This window comes from Ornithorhynchus anatinus, chromosome 1, assembly GCF_004115215.2.
Source record: "Ornithorhynchus anatinus isolate Pmale09 chromosome 1, mOrnAna1.pri.v4, whole genome shotgun sequence".
NCBI lineage: Eukaryota > Metazoa > Chordata > Mammalia > Monotremata > Ornithorhynchidae > Ornithorhynchus > Ornithorhynchus anatinus.
This window is the reverse complement of record NC_041728.1, coordinates 31,590,092-31,609,173: the sequence shown is the minus strand read 5'-3', so window position 1 is coordinate 31,609,173 and position 19,082 is coordinate 31,590,092. Positions and strand designations below refer to the sequence as shown.

Below are 19,082 nucleotides of genomic sequence, written 5' to 3'. Positions count from 1 at the left end.
TTCGAACCCATGACCTCTGACTCCAAAGCCCGTGCTCTTTCTACTGAGCCACACTGCTTCTCGAGGAACCTCTCTGTGCCTCAGTTATCTCACCTGTAAAATGGGGATTAAGACTGTGAGCCTCACGTGGGACAGCCTGATGACCCTGTATCTCCCCCAGCGCTTAAAACAGTGCTCTGCACATAGAAAGCGTTTAACAAATACCAACATTATGATTATTATTCATCCCCATTTGACGGATGAGGTCACTGAGGGCCCAGAGAAGGGAAGTGGCTTGCCCAAAGTCACCCAGCTGACAAGTGGCGGAGCTGGGATTAGAACCCACGACCTCGGTCTCCCAAGCCCGGCCTCTTTCTGCGGGCAGAGGGAGGGAATCGGAGATGCGGGAAGCAGCCCGGCCTAGCGGAAGGTCATGGCTTCTAATCCCGCCTCCGCCACTTGTCTGCTGGGTGACCTTGGACAAGTCACTTCACTTCTCAGTGACAGCCGTAAAATGGGGATGGAGACTTTGAGCCCCACGTGGGACAGACTGATGACCTTGTATCTACCCCAGCGCTTAGAACCCTGCTTAGCATTAAAAATGGCAAGATTTAATAAATCTGAGATTAGAGATTTCAGATCGGTTGTCTGCTGGACTCCTTTCTGGTTGCCACTCTGCTAAATCCACCTATAACAATTAGGGCCGTAGCATTTAAGTGCTGACTGTGTGCCAAGCGTTGTGCTAAACGCTTAGGTAGAGACAAGATAAAAAGATCGGAAACTGTCCGTACCCCACATAGTGTTCACAGTTCAAGAAGGGGGGGAGAGCAGATACTTTAATAACTATGGTGTTTTAGCGCTTACTATGTGCAAGGTACTGTACTAAGCGTCGTACTTATTTATTAACTGCTTTTATTGAGCGCTTACTGTGTGCAAAACACTGTACTCAGCGCTTGGGAGAGCAAGATATGACAACGAACACATTCCCTGCCCACAACGAGCTCACTTTGTCCCCATTCATTCATTGATTCAGTAGTATTTATTGAGCGCTTACTATGTGCAGAGCACTGTACTAAGTGCTTGGAATGTACAAATTGGTAACAGATAACAGATTGGTAACAGTCTTATAACTGAGGAAATTGAGGCCCAGAAAAGTTGTGACTTGCCCAAGGTCATACAGCGTATACCGGATCTCCTGCCTTCTAGCCCTGGGCCCTTCCCTGCAAGGGGCCACACTGACTCTCAAGCCATTTGCTTTGTCCACCCCAGCGCTCAGTACAGCGCCTGGCACATAGTAAGCGCTTAACAAATACCAACATTATTAACATTATTAATTCCTATTCTGTTCTGTTCACTAGTGCCATTTTCACCATTTTGTCCCTCAAGTGAAAGAAAAATCTCCTTCTTTTATCTTAATTTTTAAGAGGTTTAAATAATGTACTCCGAGCTAATATTTTACCTTTAAACTTTAAACGAAATCACATGAGAGCAGTAAAATAACTCAGGCGCAGATTGCCTGCTAATTGAAAACCACTAAGTCCTTTCTGTACTCTCCACACCTCCCCCTCCATTTTCTCCAAAGTTTTCGAGTCAAGGCTGAAGTCTTGCGAGCTTATCTCTTACTGAAAAAATTTTTTATCAATATTCTCAATTACAAATTTACCCAAAAAAGTGGTACAATGTTGTGGTAGTGATTTTTTAAAAAAAAAAAATCCTGCCCATTAAAAGATAGATTTCTTCTCCTGGATTTAGCAAGGAAAATTTTTTCTTGCCAGGTTGGAGACAGCTTGTCTCCACTAAACCATCTTTATGATAATAGTGCTTCCATATTTCATCTAATAATGAACATGTTTTGGAAGCACATAAACTTCTGCTCTGAACTGGAGTGAAATATTAATGCTCAGTACTGATGACACTCTGTTCCTTGCAATTATTGGGTGCTACCTGTTAAGTCCTTATGGTTTCTTGAAATCTCCAAAAAATGGTAGTTACTTTTCTGAACACAGTCCAACATCCTCAAACACATTAAGATGAATATATTGCGCCATTTTGCAGCCTTCCAGAGTTGATTTTCTAAATGACTTATTCAGTGTTAAATATGAAAAGCTTACTGTGATAACCACTTTAACTATTCTGCCGCTTTTAAACTTAAATGCCGTAATGACCGAATCTCACTGAAAGGGGAAACAGGATATTGCAATCTGAAGCAAGTAAACTCTGCCTTATAGCCTAGCACAACCACCATAAAGGTGATGGGACGGGTCGCGGGAAGTATTTTAGATGCTGAAAACATATATAGTCTCTGAAAATATCTCGGCTAACATTGCCTGTTAGTCAACAGCATTGGTGAAGATGTATTTTTATTTTTCTGTCATTTTCTTCCTATTTACATGCCATTTTCTAGAAGAACAGAAATTCGGAACAGCTTGACCTTCTGCAAAACACTTAGGACCCACAGGAGATGTGAGTTCTAGTCCTGGATCCGCACTTGCCTGTTGTGTGACGTTGGGCAAGCTACTTAATTTCTCTGTGCCTCAGTTTCTACATCTGTAAAATAGAAGTAAAAGAACTACTTTCCTTCTCATTTAAACTGAGAGTCCCTTGAGGGGCAGTGATTGCGTCCTATCTAATTATTTTGTATGTACTCTAGGGTTCACCAAGGTTCTTGGCAAATAATAACAATATTTATAAGTACTTTGCGCCAAGCACTGTATGGAGGACCGGAATAGATACAAGATAATCAGGTTGGTCCCAGTCCCTGTCCCAGATAAAGCTCACAGTTTAAGGAGGAAGGAGACCAGTATTGAATACCCATTTAACAGATGGGGAAACTGAAGCACAGAGAGGTCAAGCGACTTGCCCAAAGTCACTCTGCAGGAAAGTGGCAGAGCTGGAATGAATAACGACCATTTTTATTATTATTATTATTCCCATGGTCCTTGTCCATTTCTCTGGGTGGTGACCCTGTGGACTCCCAACTTGGTGGTGGTTGTTTACGGTATTCGTTCAGGTCTTACAATGCGCTAGGCACTGTTCGAAGCCCTGGGGTAGATACAAGGTAATCAGGTTGGACGCAGTCCCTGACCCGCATAGGACTCACAGTCTCAATCCCCATTTTACAGATGAGATAACTGAGGCACGGAGGAGTGACTTGTCCAAAGTCGCACAGCAAACAAGTGACTGAGCTGGTATTAGAACCCAAGTCCTCTGACTCTTAAGCCCATGCTCTATCCACTAGACCATGCTGCCTATATTAAAAATTCACACACACTCTCTCTCTCTCTCAATCGTATTTATTGAGCGCTTCCTGTGTGCAGAGAACTATACTAAGCACTTAGGCGAGTACAATATGAGAATTCTACTCTCCTATTTTTGGTTTTTTGTCGTTGTTGCTGCTGAACTGTACTTTCCAAGCGCTTATTATAGTGCTCTGCACACAGTAAGCGCTCAGTAAATACGATTGAATGAATGAATACACGTTCCCTGCCCACGACGAGCTTACAGTCTAGCATCGACTCTCCGCTCCACTGAACATCCCACCCCCAGTGGGCCCTGCTGGTTCCTGAGTGTTTGTATTCCCCTCCCAGAATGTAAAGCCAAGCACAGAGTCTGAGCGGTGGAGCTCAGCTGGCAGGAGCCTTGGGGGTTGGAGACTTGATGCCCTAAAATAAAGCCGACACAAAAGTGTCCGGTTCCAAATAATCTACACCCTCTTGTTGCGCTAGGACTTGTTCTACAATACTGGGTAACTGACCAGATGCTTAAATTCACCCTTGGTTAACAATGGACAGTAGGACTTGAATCTAAAGTATTATAAATCGTTTACTGCCCCCGTCTACTTGTTATGGTCAACAAACTCCGATTAGCTTTAATTATTCATGTTTCTTTCCTTTTGCATTTTTCCCTGCAGAGACTTTTATAAACTGAATTCTTACATTCAGGTTTGTTTTTCCTGATAGTTGAATATCTGTTTGGGGATTCAAACGAGGAACTTATTACATTGTTTAAAATAGGGAGAAAGAAGCAAGGCCGGAATATCCTATGCGGAAGTGGGGGGGAAAGGGGCTGGTGAGAAGAAGAATGCTGACTCCTGCCCCAAATGAACGACTAGGAATGCGAGGCATGTTTATATGCCCACAGAAGGCTTTGCACCATTTGTAGAAAGTCATAGACCTCCTCGGGCACACAAACGGCACATCTCAAGCCCAGCCACCCACACAGCTATTCACTTATTCCAGTAACCTCGAAGTCTCTCCCTGGCTCCGGAGGGAAGTTAGCTTTTCTCCACCCGTGTAGAAGGGCTGCTGACAAATCCATCTTCCACCCGAGACCTCCTCAGATTCTTCCGGTGCCATCCGTGACCGGTCACCGCCACCCCTTCCTCCTCCCGCTGTTTGACGTATTTTTATTACCCTATTTATTTTGTATATGTTTATCACCCTATTTATTTTGTTAATGAGGTGTCCATCCCCTTGATTCTATTTACCAAGATTAAGTTGTCTTGTTTTTGTCCGTCTGTCTCCCCCGATTAGACCGTAAACCCGTCAGAGGGGAGGGATTGTCTCTATCTGTTGCTGAATTGTACATTCCAAGCGCTTAGTACAGTGCTCTGCACATAGTAAGCGCTCAATAAATACTCTTAAATGAATGAATGAATGAATGAATGAATGAATGAATGAATGGATCCTTAAGACTCGATTTCAGGCCTATCCCGGGTTACAATCACTCTATAATATGTGTTCCTTCACCGTCTGCTGATTTCCCTCAGCATACCAGCATACCAGGGGAAGCAGCGTGGCTCAGTGGAAAGAGTCTGGGCTTCGGAGTCAGAGGTCATGGGTTCAAATACCGGCTCTGCCACTTGACTGTGGACAAGTCACTTAACTTCTCTGTGCCTCAGTTCCCTCATCTGTAGAATGGGGATTGACTGTGAGCCTCACATGGGACGACCTGATTACCCTGTATCTACCCCAGCTCTTAGAACAGTGCTCTGCACATAGTAAGCGCTTAACAAATCCAACATTATTATTATATATTCAAGTGATTCAAGTAAGTCAGTTTCCTCCCTGTCCGCCGGAAGCTTTTCCACCGCCCGAAAGCCCTGCTCCTTCAATTTGGCCTTCACCTCTACCTATCTCCTCGGTCCTCCCCACATATCTTTTGTCGGGGGCTACTGCCCTGCGGAGTAAAGTAGTTTGGCTCTTTCTTTTAATCAATCGATCAGTGGTACTTATCGAGCGCTTACTGTGTGCAGAGCACTGTACTAAGCGCTTGGGAAAGTATGATACAGGAGTTGGTAGACACATTCTCTGCCCACAAGAAGCTTAAATTTTAATCTTGACGGCTTGCCGTGGCAGTGTCCTCTACCCACCGCCTCACTGTTTCTCCTTTACTGGCTTGCAGACCTCCTCCTTCACTCCCGCCAAAGTTGTGGGGAAAGAAACTTGGACAACACCGGGTGGATGAATGTTCCCTTTTCCCTCCTCTGTCACAGTGGAGATCAGGCTTTTATTATTTTTTTAAATGATATTTGTTAAGCACTTACTATGTGTCAGATGTAATATCTGCTGGGATAATTACAAGATAACCGGGTTGGACACAGTTCATGCCCTACATGGAGTTCACAGTCTTAATCTCCATTTTACAGATGAGGTAACTGAGGCCCAGAGAAGTTAAGTGACTTGGCCAAGGTCACATAGACAGCGTGGCAACAGACAGCATGGCCTTCAAGAAACAGCATGGCCTAGTGAACACAGCATGGGTCTAGGAGGCAGAGGGACTTGGGTTCTAATCCTGACTCTTCTGCCACTTGTCTGCTGTGTGACCTTGGGTAAATCACTTAACTTCTCTGGGCTTCAGTTACCTCATCTGTAAAATGGGATTAAGATTGTGAGCACCAGAGACACGGACTGTGTCCAACCTGATTAGCTTGTATCTACCCCAGGGCTTAGAACATAGTGAATCCTTAACCATTAAAAAAATGGCAGAGCTGGGGATAGAACACAGTTTCTTCTGACTCCCAGGTTTTGCAAAAATACCCAGAGGAATAAACCTGGTGGCCCTGTGCTGCCTCCTAAATGTAGTATTAATCATTTTAGTCACCTACTGTGTGCAAAGCACTGTACTACGTTCTGGGGAAAAATGCCCATGTGGAAATTAAACACAGTCCTCTGCATCCCCAAAAGTTTACAATCTCAAAATGAGGTGAGGGGAGGAGAGGAGGTTGGAGACAGTCTCATAAGGAAAAATGGAACAATAAAAAACCAAAAAATAGCATGAAGAACAAGGACAGCGATAAATACAATAAGAACAATAGAGCGTTGTGTCCTTTACAAAAGGGAAACTCAAAAGGGACCTTGGTGGCTCAAGGTCCAACAGTTATAGCCATCACCACAGAAGAGGGTGGGATGGGGAAGACGTGGTGAAGTAGTAGGTTCTGGGCCACTGCAGCTTCCTAAATTCCTAAATTTGGGGAATTGGGGTGGGGAGGGATGGGGGAGGAGGAAGAGGATTCTTCATGGACTTGGGGACAATGGCAGGCCACAGATCCGGTCAAACAGCCACTCCTGCATAGGCCCTGTTCTCGTGTTTCTGCTGTTTTCTGGCTTTGGTCAAATTGTGTGGAGGAAAACTGGGTATTCTCATGCAGCTGTTGTTCCTTGTTTTTTCCCTGGTTTTTGAAAGAAACTGGGAAAGACAACCCTATTCTTTGTTTTTTCCCTGGTTTTTGAAAGAAAATGGGAAAGACAACCCTGTTGTTCCTTGTTTTTTCCCTGGTTTTTGAAAGAAAATGGGATGGACAACCCTTAGTAAGAGAATAGTCCACAGTGTTGAAGTCAGCTAAGAGGGCGAGGACAATTAAGAGCAAGTCAAGGCGACGCAGAAGGGAGCAGGAGAGGAGGAAAAGAGGGCTCAGTCGGGGAAGGCCTCTCGGAGAAGACGTGCCTTCAATAAGGTTATGAAGGTGGGGAGGGTAATTGTCTGTCGGGTATGAAGAGGGAGGACGTTCCAGGCCGGAGGCAGGAGGGTGAGAGATTGGCAGCAACACAGGGGAGTTCGAGATACGGTGAGAAGACTGTCATTAGAGGAGCGCAGTGTGCAGGCTGGGTTGTAGTAGGTGAGTAATGAGGTGAGGTAGGAGGGGAGGAAGGCGACTGAGAGCTTTAAAGCCGACGGTAAGGAGTTACTATTGGATGCAGAGGTGGATGAGCAACCACTGGAGATTCTTGAGGAGGGAGGAGTCCTTACCATAGGTTTTGAAGCAGTCATTCACCTCGCCCCCTCCTACCTCTCCTTTCTCTCTTATTACAACCCAGCCCACACACTTCGCCCCACTAATGCCAACCTACTCACCGTACCTCTATCTCATCTATCTCGTCATCAACCTGTTGCCCACATCCTGCCTCTGGCCCAGATCATCGTCCCTTTCATATCCCCCAATTACTCTCCCCCACCTCGAAAGGCTTATTGAAGGCACATCTCTTCCAAGAGACCTCCCTTCTGTGTCGCTCTGATTTGCTCCCTTTATTCATCCCCGCTCCCAGCCCCACAGCACTTGAGTTCATACCTGTAATTTCATTGATTTATATTAACGCCTGTCTCCCCCTCTAGACTGTGGGGCAAGGAGTATGTCTACTGACTCTGTTATACTCTCCCAAGTGCTTAGTGCAGTGCTCAGCACATGTAAACGCTCAATAAATACGATTGATTGATTGATTGGATGTCCCAGCAACACCTCAAATTTAGCACAAACAGAACTCCTCGTCTTCCCACGTAAATCCTGTCATTCCCAAGGCCTTCCCGTCACTGTAGAAAGCAACAAACCCCTCCATCTCACAAGCTCAAAACCTTGGCATTATCCTTGACTCAATCTCTCTCATTCTTCCCACATATTCCTATTTCCTCACGAAAATCAACACGATCAGGTCTGAGCTCCCCAAAGTCACCCCTCCGCCTCTCCCCTCCCCCCCACCAACCCCCTCCCCTACTTTCCCATCCTTCCCTGCAGTATCCTCAGAGGAGATCTCCTCCCTCCTCGCAAGTGCCACCCCCTCCACCTGCGCCTCGGACCCCATTCCCTCTCACCTTATTAAAACCATCGCCCCTGCCCTCCTCCCTTCCTTAACTTCTATTTTTAACCACTCAATCTCCAAGGGCTCCTTCCCCTCTGCCTTCAAACATGCCCACGTCTCCCCCATCCTAAAAAAACCCGCTCTTGACCCCACTTCCCCCTCCAGTTATCGCCCTATCTCCCTACTACCCTTCCTTTCCAAAATCCTAGAACGAGTCGTCTACAATCGATGCTTAGAATTCCTTAACTCCCATTCTCTCCTAGACCCCCTCCAATCTGGCTTCCGTCCCCTCCACTCTACCGAGACTGCTCTCTCTAAGGTCACCCATGACCTCCTTCTTGCCAAATGCAATGGCTCCTACTCCATTCTGATCCTCCTTGACCTCTCTGCTGCCTTTGACACTGTCGACCATCCCCTCCTCCTCCATATCTTATCTCACCTTGGCTTCACGGACTCTGTCCTCTCCTGGTTCTCCTCTTACCTCTCTGGCCGGTCATTCTCGGTCTCCTTCGCCGGAGCCTCCTCCCCCTCCCATCCTTTAACTGTTGGAGTTCCTCAAGGGTCAGTTCTTGGCCCTCTTCTGTTCTCCATTTACACTCACTCCCTCGGTGAACTCATTCGTTCTCACGGCTTTGACTACCATCTCTACGCAGATGACACGCAGATCTACATCTCTGCCCCTGTCCTCTCCCCCTCCCTTCAGGCTCGCATCTCCTCCTGCCTCCGGGACATCTCCACCTGGATGTCGGCCCGCCACCTAAAACTCAACATGAGCAAGACTGAGCTCCTCATCTTCCCTCCCAAACCCGGTCCTCTCCCAGACTTCTCTATCACCGTCGATGGCACGACCATCCTTCCCGTCTCTCGGGCCCGCAATCTCGGTGTCATCCTTGACTCGTCTCTCTCGTTCACCCCACACATCCTATCCGTTACCAAGACCTGCCGGTTTCACCTCTACAATATCGCCAAGATCCGCCCTTCCCTCTCCACCCAAACGGCTACCTTACTGCTACGGGCTCTCGTTATATCCCGGCTAGACTACTGTGTCAGCCTTCTCTCTGACTTCCCTTCCTCCTCTCTCGCCCCGCTCCGGTCTATTCTTCACTCCGCTGCCCGGCTCATCTTCCTGCAGAAACGATCTGGGCCTGTCACTCCCCTTCTTAAACAACTCCAGTGGTTGCCTATCGACCTCCGCTCCAAACAAAAACTCCTCACTCTAGGCTTCGAGGCTCTCCGTCACCTTGCCCCTTCCTACCTCTCCTCCCTTCTCTCTTTCTACCGCCCACCCCGCACGCTCCGCTCCTCCGCCGCCCACCTCCTCCCCGTCCCTCGGTCTTGCCTATCCCGCCGTCGACCCCCGGGTCACGTCCTCCCGCGGTCCCGGAACGCCCTCCCTCCTCACCTCCGCCAAACTGATTCTCTTCCCCTCTTCAAAACCCTACTTAAAACTCACCTCCTCCAAGAGGCCTTCCCAGACTGAGCTCCTCTTCTCCCTCTACTCCCTCTGCCATCCCCCCTTTACCTCTCCGCAGCTTAACCCTCTTTTTCCCCTTTTCCCTCTGCTCCTCCACCTCTCCCTTCCCATCCCCACAGCACTGTACTCGTCCGCTCAATTGTATATATTTTCGTTACCCTATTTATTTTGTTAATGAATTGTACATTGCCTCGATTCTATTTAGTTGCCATTGTTTTTACGAGATGTTCTTCCCCTCGACTCTATTTATTGCCATCGTTCTTGTCTGTCCGTCTCCCTCGATTAGACCGTAAGCCCGTCAAACGGCAGGGACTGTCTCTATCTGTTGCCGACTTGTTCATCCCAAGCGCTTAGTACAGTGCTCTGCACATAGTAAGCGCTCAATAAATACTATTGAATGAATGAATGAATGAATACCCTCACACTGCTAAACTCTGTCCTTTCCTCTCCATCCAAACAGGTACAAAGCTCATCCAAGCACTTAGCGTACGCTGCCTTGACTATTAAATCAGCCTCCTTGTCGAGCTCCCAGCCTCCTGTCTCTCCCCGCTCCAGTCAGTATTTCACTCTGCTGCTCGGATCATATACCTCCAAAAAATTTAGTCCACATTTCTCCACTCCTCAAGAATCTCCAGTGGCTGCCCATCCATCTCTGCATCAAACAGAAACTCCTTACTACTGGCTTTAAAGCACTCAATCGGGTTGCCCTGTCATATCTTGCCTTGCTACGACCCAGTCCGTTCAATTCACTCCTCTAAAGGCCAACACTGTACCTCGACCTCGGCTATCTCATCCCCGACCCCCTTGCCTGGGTCCTTCTTCTGGCCTCCCCCTTCATATCTGCCAGCCCACTACTCTCTCCACTTTCAAAGCCTTATTAAAATCACTAGAGAAAATCATTAGAGAAGCAGCGTGGCTCAGTGGAAAGAGCATGGACTTTGGAATCAGAGGTCATGAGTTTGAATCCCAGCTCTGCCACTTGTCAGCTGTGTGACTGTGGGTGAGTCACTTAACTTCTCTGGGCCTCAGTTACCTCATCTGTAAAATGAGGATTAAGACTGTGAGCCCTATGTGGGACAACCTGATTCCCCTGTGTCTCCCCCAGCGCTTAGAACAGTGCTCTGCACATAGTAAGCGCTTAACAAATACCAACATTATCACTTCTCCAAGAACACTTCCCTAAGCCCTCATTTCCCCTACTCCTTCTCCCTTCTAGATCACCCTCACAATTGAATTTGTACCCTCTAAGCACTTGATATTCATCCCACCCTCAGCCCCACATCACTGACTTGTTCCCTTTGTTCTTTCCCCCCTCCCAGCCCCACAGCACTTACGTACCTATTTGTAATTTATTTATATTAATTCTGAACCCTCCCCCCCACCCGCAGCAACTGTAAACTCGCTGTGGGCGGGGAATACGTCTGTTTATTGTTGTATTGTACTCGCCAAATTGCTTAGTACAGTGCTCCGCACACAGTAAGCACTCAATACAACTGAATGAATGACTAATTTATTTTAAATGTCTGTCTCCCCGTTTAGACTGTAAGCTCCTTGTGGGCAGGGAACATGTCTACCAACTCAGTTGTATTGTACTCTCCCAAGGGCTTAATAGAGTGTTCAGCACACAGTAGGCGCTCAACAAATACCATTAACTGAAGGCTCAATGTTTCCTGCTGCCGTGGAGGACTCAGAGATAGTCAGTTCTATGACCATTTGGCTCTTCTAGTTGCTGAGGTGCCGTACCAAGCCAGCCACAGATATTTTGTGGCCCACATGAATTTTAAAAAATAAAGCCCACCTCTTTCTTGCATCTGAAACTTCGACCCCACGGATCCCAGGGTCAAGGCCCCCAGAAAGGGGGGAGCACCCCGTTGGTCTCAGCAACCAGAAGCCCCCATGGGTCAAGGGCGGAGCCAGGATTCCAAGGATCCAGTCGGTCTGGAAAGTGACAGAGTTGAGGGACCACAGATGGATTAAAAGACCCGGAATTTGGAGACACTTTGCTTTTCTGAATGGTACCTGTTAAGCTATTTCTCTGTGCCAGGCACTGTACTAAGCGTTAGGGTAGGTACGAGATAATCGGGTTGTTCAGAGTTCCTGTCCCCATGGGGCTCACAATCTAAGTCAGAGTCACAGTCTAAGTGGGAGCTCCGGTCCTGCCTGCTGTGCGCAGTTCTAACTGAGAAACAATGCATCCTTGAAGAGATGCCTCCCTGGGTTGTCACCTGGTTCATCTGGGGCCTGGGCTGGCTAAGCAACTTACAATGGTTGCCACTGTTCCTAGGGGAACTAGTCAAGGGAGTGTGGATGGTTCAGCGCAAGCCATCACCACTACGGCAAAAATAGCTTCTGGTAAGATATACTTTTCCTCTCAATTGGTGTCGGAGCAGGGCCCTCCTAAATAGCAAGGAGCAAGAAAAGACGCATTACTATATTTTCATGGACAAAGTGTGAAAGAAGACGAGAGTATCTTTAATAATAATAATAATGTTGGTATTTGTTAAGCGCTTTCTACGTGCAGAGCACTGTTCTAAATGCTGGGGTAGATACAGGGGAATGAGGTTGTCCCACGTGAGGCTCACAGTCTTCATCCCCATTTTACAGATGAGGGAACCGAGGCACAGAGAAGTGAAGTGACTTGCCCACAGTCACACAGCTGACAAGGGGCAGATGACTTTCAAAAACTCATCGATGGATCCAATCTTCCCGCCAGCCTGGTCATCTTCAGGCTGAGGGACAACTAACGCTTGTATTTCTCCCCCTAAAAATACATTTTTTTTTTAACTTCATTCGCTTTATTTTTACTAGCAAAGGGGAGAAAAGTCATTGTCATGTCGCCTGTGGCACATGGCTTAAAACAAACTTGGGAATCATTTCTACCTTCTAGAAATAGAGAAAAATGCCCTCATTGAAGGCTACAAACAAATCTTTTTGAGCTACCATATATTCAGGGGTGGTAATCACTTCAATTTCTCTTGTGGCAAGCTGAGATTTGGGGGTAAGGAAGGATTTGAGAAGGCAAATAATTCCAACTTCGATAGTTTATAAAGGTAATAAAAAGGTGTGTTCAGATAAGGTGAAAAGTGTGGAAGAAGTACAGATGAGAGAAAATAATGTTGAGAAAGAAGAATAAAGTGTAACACATAAAAGTGAAATGAGCAGAAACTGAAAAATGTCAAGAGAATACAGTAGAGGCACTGGAGTCATTTCCCAGCCAAACTTCCAGATTTATTCCTTTAAGCGTGTTGCTCAGAAATGTATTTATACTTACCTTACTGGTTCAATTTCAGCATGGTTTATATGAATAAAAATATATGTGTAAATTCAGACTGTAGTTAATAGTATATCCTTTCTATGCTCTTGTAGAAATTTTTACTGACACCGATTTTTTTAGTCATGACAGGATTTTTCAGATACTGGCTATTTTCCAAACACTCGCTTCTCCAAATTATAATTTTCTTTTAAAGGAAAAACAGTTGGCAAATGTGGTTTGAATATCAACTCCTTATGGCCAGGGACCATGGGTTTTGCTTCTTTGGTACCCTCAATAGGTGCAGTGCTATGCTCCTTAATCGATACCCAAAAATGGATTTGAAAATGTTTTTCACTACTGACAATTTCCTAGCTAATTTTGAAGATCTGAAAATTTTCCTTGAGGCCAGCTGATTTTACAGAGTTAAACACCATTATTCCATCAGAAGAAAGGAATGGATATAGTGTCTGACTGCAAAGAAATTTGAATGCTAAACTTGTTTTTAACAGCTATAGTAATTCTTCCCTAATATGAATCATCACAGTATGAAGCAATGCCACATTTTGCAAAAAGACATTAAATCACCTAACACTAAGCTACTTTTGATTTTTTTTAAACACATTTTCTGTTGTTTTTTTGGAATTGTTTGCCCAACCTAATTCAATTGAATTTATTCTATTATACTTAAGGTTTGAGGGGTGCTAAATTAACCCTAGTTAAAAACTGCCCCATTTCTACCTCCACAACGTGCTAATATTTAGGAAAAATGAGTCGTAGAACAGCTGAGCGAATACCTTGGTTTCCCTAATGTCAAACTCCTGAGTGCTAAAACCTGGATTTTTCTAATAAGGTGAAACAGTCGTGAACATGTGTATGCAATTACTTGCTTTACCCCCTTTTCCTCCGCCCCCTCAAAAGCGGTTCTAGCCACTGATAAAAAGAGGTCTCCACTTAGAGTGCCCACAAGTAGGAAGTTTATTCAGCGAAGTGTTATTTTCATCAGTTTCGACTACATTTCAGGTGCATGAATATTAGAGTTTGGTCTTGATCCATTACAGCAGATTCACACAAGTGCTGACAGGTGTCTGTCTGTCTGTCTACTAGGAGAGGCAGGAGTTTCCATGCTGGGCTCGGTGACGGGTACTAGATTCACTTCACTCCTGACCCCCCATGGCCAGGGCCAAAATCCACGACGTCTAGAGAGTTATCACCAGATTGTTATTTTTTGCAGCATTGACTAAACCCCAAAGGTTGTGGTGTGAGCGGCTGGGAAGGGGTATTTTACCGGCACAGAAATTTCCCCTCGACCCTTCTGAGATACTTTCGCCAGGCCTTCCTTCCTAGTTGAGAACGTCCCGCGAGTCACGCTACCCATTTTTCCAACGGAGTACCGATGGCTGTTTGCTCAGTTGATCTCCCCCTTAAAATCTGGTCCCCGAAGGCAGCGGTCACCACCAAGTATAATTTAACAGCTTTTAAACTGGACCGTTTCCACCAGAAAGTGTGCTACCTCTTACGTGGCTTTCCCTTCTCTACCCAACAAGACCGTCCGACAGTGTTTTAGGATGGTAAACGCCACACTTGCAGCAGAATAAAGGCATTTTACCGTGTGTCTAGTAACAACTTACAAATCAGAGAAAGCAGCAAGAGCGGCAGTCAGACTATTTAAGCTTCTAAATGACTCTGACTGAGCATCCCCAAACACCCCGTTCGATTTTACGCAGGCATCTGTCTTGGGCTTCCATTATCTGCCGCTCCCATCTAGTACCGTAAACTCTCTCGGAGCCTTCCGCGCCGAGCCCGTTTTCAACCTACATCGACTCGCGGTCATACGAACAAAAATAAGCAGAGTGCGACGCTCGATTTTTATTCCGTCCCCCCAAATTCCCGAGGCAGAGCTCTTCAGGTGATCTTACAGCAAACAGAAACCTACACCTCCGGGCGTAAACACCGAGCACGAGATCTGCTCCGGAAATCCTGAACGTTAGGGCTTTTGAATTTAAGGGGGGGGGGGGGGAAATCATCTTTAGAAACTTAACGTCTACGAAGCTCAAGGGATGTGCCCCGCGACCGCAAGGCAGACAACGGGCTAGGCTTTTCTTGGTTAGGGTCGGTATCTGTCACCCACTATCGGAACAAAAACGGAAAACGAGGACCGAGGAGAGGGGGACACCGGCTGGGGCGCGCGGGTTTAGTCCACCTCCTCGATGGTGGGTCCCCCGGAAGCGGCCGAACCGCCTCCCCCGGGCCCTCCCTGGTAAAGGTTGCTGATGATGGGATTGCAGACTCTCTCGAGCTCCTTCTGCTTGTGTTCGAACTCTTCTCTTTCGGCCATCTGGTTGCGGTCCAGCCAGCCGATCACCTCCTGGCACTTGTCGGTGATCTTCCTCTTGTCCTGCTCGCCGATCTTGCCCCGGAGCTTCTCGTCCTCCACCGTCTGCTTGACGCTGTAGGCGTACGACTCCAGGGCATTTTTGGCGGCCACCCTGTCCCGGTTGGCCTCATCCTCGGACTTGTACCTCTCGGCCTCCTGCACCATCCGGTCGATGTCGTCCTTGCTGAGCCGGCCCTTGTCGTTGGTGATGGTGATCTTGTTCTCCTTCCCGGTGCTTCTGTCGGAGGCGGTGACGTTGAGGATCCCGTTGGCATCTATGTCGAAGGTCACCTCGATCTGGGGGACCCCGCGCGGGGCCGGGGGGATCCCGCTGAGGTCGAACTTGCCGAGGAGGTTGTTGTCCTTGGTCATGGCCCTCTCGCCCTCGTACACCTGCACCAAGACGCTGCTCTGGTTGTCGGAGTAGGTGGTGAAGGTCTGGGTCTGCTTGGTGGGGATGGTGGTGTTGCGCTTGATCAGCGGGGTCATGACCCCGCCGGCCGTTTCAATGCCCAGGGACAGCGGGGTGACATCGAGCAGCAGCAGGTCCTGCACGTTTTCCGACTTGTCCCCGATGAGGATGGCCGCCTGCACCGCCGCCCCGTAGGCCACGGCCTCGTCGGGGTTGATGCTCTTGTTGAGCTCCTTGCCGTTGAAGAAGTCCTGCAGCAACTTCTGAATCTTGGGGATGCGGGTGGAGCCGCCCACCAAGACGATCTCCTGGATCTGGCCCTTGTCCAGCTTGGCGTCCCGCAGGGCCTTCTCCACCGGCTCCAACGTGCCCCGAAAGAGATCGGCGTTGAGCTCCTCGAACCGGGCCCGGGTGATGGACGTGTAGAAGTCCACCCCCTCGTAGAGCGAGTCGATTTCGATGCTGGCCTGGGTGGAGGAGCTCAGCGTGCGCTTGGCCCGCTCGCAGGCCGTCCGCAGCCGCCGCACCGCCCGCTTGTTGGACCCCATGTTCTTCTTGTGCTTCCGTCTGAACTCTTCGGCCAGGTGGCTGACCATGCGGTTGTCGAAGTCCTCCCCGCCCAGGTGGGTGTCGCCGGCCGTGGACTTCACCTCGAAGATCCCGTCCTCGATGGTGAGGATGGACACGTCGAAGGTCCCGCCGCCCAGGTCGAAGATCAGCACGTTCTTCTCCCCGCCGGCGCAGCCCTTCTTGTCCAGGCCGTAGGCGATGGCGGCCGCCGTGGGCTCGTTGATGATCCGCAGCACGTTGAGGCCGGTGATGGTGCCCGCGTCTTTGGTGGCCTGCCGCTGCGAGTCGTTGAAGTAGGCCGGCACGGTGATGACGGCGCTCTGCACCTTCCCCCCCAGGTAGGCCTCGGCGATCTCCTTCATCTTGGTCAGCACCATGGACGAGATCTCCTCGGGGAAGAAGGTCTTGATCTCCCCCTTGTATTCCACCTGCACCTTGGGCTTCCCCCCCTCGCTGACCACGCGGAAGGGCCAGTGCTTCATGTCGGACTGCACCGTGGCGTCCTCGAACTTGCGGCCGATCAGCCTCTTGGCGTCGAAGATGGTGTTGGTGGGGTTCATGGCCACCTGGTTCTTGGCGGCGTCCCCGATGAGCCGCTCGGTGTCCGTGAAGGCCACGTAGCTGGGGGTGGTGCGGTTGCCCTGGTCGTTGGCGATGATCTCCACTTTCCCGTGCTGAAAGACGCCCACGCAGGAGTACGTGGTGCCCAGGTCGATGCCGATGGCGGGACCCCGGGCCGACATGGTGGGGGCGGTGGGGGCGGGCCCTGAGGGGATGGTCCTGAGGGGATGGTCCTGAGGGGGAGCGCTAAGAGGGGAAGCGCTGTGAGGGGAGGCCCTGAGGGCAAGCGCTAAGAGGGGAAGCGCCCTGAGGGGGGGGCAAGCGCTAAGAGGGGAAGCGCCCTGAGGGGAAGCAAGCGCTAAGAGGGGAAGCGCCCTGAGGGGGGGCAAGCGTTAAGAGGGGAAGCGCCCTGAGGGGAAGCAAGCGCTAAGAGGGGAAGCGCTAAGAGGGGAGCCCCTGAGGCCCAGCGCTAAGCGAAGCCCAGCAACGGCCAACCGCCCCCCCCGCCGTTGACCGCTCGGGCGTCCACAGCGTCCCCCCATTGGCTCCCCCGTTCCCGCCCTTTATACCCCCCCTTCCCCCGCCGTCTCCTGGAAACGACGGAGCCAATCCCCTCCCGGCGCCGCCCACCCGCCCAGCCAATCGCCGCCCGGCCGGCGCCACGGGCTCCCGGAGCGACGGGCCGTTGGACCAATCAGGTCGCTCAGCGCCGCGCGGGGGGGAGGGGACGGGGCTTGCGCGAGGGGGCGAGGAGTTGACGGTTATGCAAACGAGGTCCCCCTCCTCCCCCCTTCACGCGCACGCAGGCGTTCGCCTCACCCCCCCCACATTTCCCGGCAGCCTCCTTGATCTTGCTGAGTCACCCGGCTGTCCAGCCGTAGGAATAATATTCATTCATTCAGTCCGTCATTCATTCATCCATCCATCCATCCATTAGTATTTATTGAGCGCTTACTATGTGCAGAGCACTATATGGCGTTTCTTCAGCCCTTACTATGTGCCAAACACTGTTCTAAGCCCTGGGGGGACAATACAAGGTGATCAGGTGGTCCCAAGTGGGGCTCAGTCTTAGTCCCCATTTGAATAATAATGTTGGTGTTTGTTAAGCGCTTACTATGTGCAGAGCACTGTTCTAAGCGCTGGGGGAGATACAGGGTCATCAAGTGGTCTCACGTGAGGCTCACAGTCTTCATCCCCATTTTCCAGATGCGGGAACTGAGGCCCAGAGAAGTGAAGTGACTTGCCCAGTCACCCAGCTGACAAGTGGCAGAGTGGGGATTCGAACCCACGACCTCTGACTCCCAAGCCCGGGCTCTTTCTATTCATTCATTCAATAGTATTTATTCCACTGAGCCACGCGGTTTCTCATAGCTCAGCGGCCCTAAGTTCTAATCCCGCTCTGCCCCTCCCCTGCTCTGTGGCCTTGGGGCAAGTCACAACTTCCCTGGGCCTCAGTTTCCTCAGCTCTAAAATAGGGATTCAATACGTTGTTCCCCCTACCCAGTCTTTGAGCCCTGTAGAACAGGGACTGCGTGGGCAGGGAATGGGCCTGTTTATGGCTGTGTGACTGTGGGCAAGTCACTTCACTTCTCTGTGCCTCCGTTCCCTCATCTGTAAAATGGGGATTAAGACTGTGAGCCTCACGTGGGACCACCTGATGACCCTGTATCTCCCCCAGCGCTTAGAACAGTGCTCTGCACATAGTAAGCGCTTATCAAATACCAACCTCATTATTCATTCAATAGTATTTATTGAGTGCTTACTATGTTCAGAGCACTGTACTAAGCACTTGCAATGACAAATCGGCAAAAGATAAAGACAGTCCCTGCCCACTGACAGGCTTACTTATTATGGTTATATTGTACTCTCCCAAGGCCTTAGTACGCTGCTGTGCCCACAATGAGTGCTCCATAAATACAACTGAATGGAGTGGATGAATGAAAATGGAAGGGTGGAGGGGTCCAGTGGCCTGGCCATCTTAGGGGTTGGCAGGGGGAGGTCGTGGAGAGTTGGCATTGTTTGTAATTCCAAGAGTCCAGTTGAGTGCCAGCTATCGTGATGAAGCACAGAAGGCAGTGAGGAGTTTATCCTTATTTGGTCAGCAGCGGGCATCTCTGAGAGAAGGAGCGTGGTGCAGTGGAGAGAGCACGGGCCTGGGAGTCAGAAGGTCATGTGTTCTAATCCTGACTCTGCTACTTGTCTGCTACGTGACCTTGGGCAGGTCACTTCAATTCTCGGGGCCTCTGTTCCCTCATCTGTAAAATGGGGATTGAGACGGCGAGCCCCATGTGGGACAGGGACTGTGTCCAACCCGATTAGCTTGTATCCACCCCAGTGCTTAGTAATAATAATAATGATGTTGGTATTTGTTAAGCGCTTACTATGGG

The 19,082-nt window shown here is 49.2% G+C and overlaps 1 protein-coding gene across 1 annotated transcript; it reads right to left on the bottom strand.

The window, feature by feature from the left end:
* Window positions 1-13,729: 13,729 nt before the first annotated feature.
* On the bottom strand, window positions 13,730-17,222 carry HSPA2 (heat shock protein family A (Hsp70) member 2). The gene has a single exon (XM_001507660.4). The coding sequence runs from the start codon at window positions 16,875-16,877 to the stop codon at window positions 14,970-14,972; it is 1,908 nt and encodes a 635-aa protein (XP_001507710.1). The 5' UTR covers window positions 16,878-17,222; the 3' UTR covers window positions 13,730-14,969.
* Between the last annotated feature and the right edge of the window lie 1,860 nt (window positions 17,223-19,082).

Coding starts and splice junctions, on each gene's coding strand:
- HSPA2 (XM_001507660.4), bottom strand. CDS start 16,877: ATGTCGGCCCGGGGTCCCGCCATCGGCATCGACCTGGGCACCACGTAC.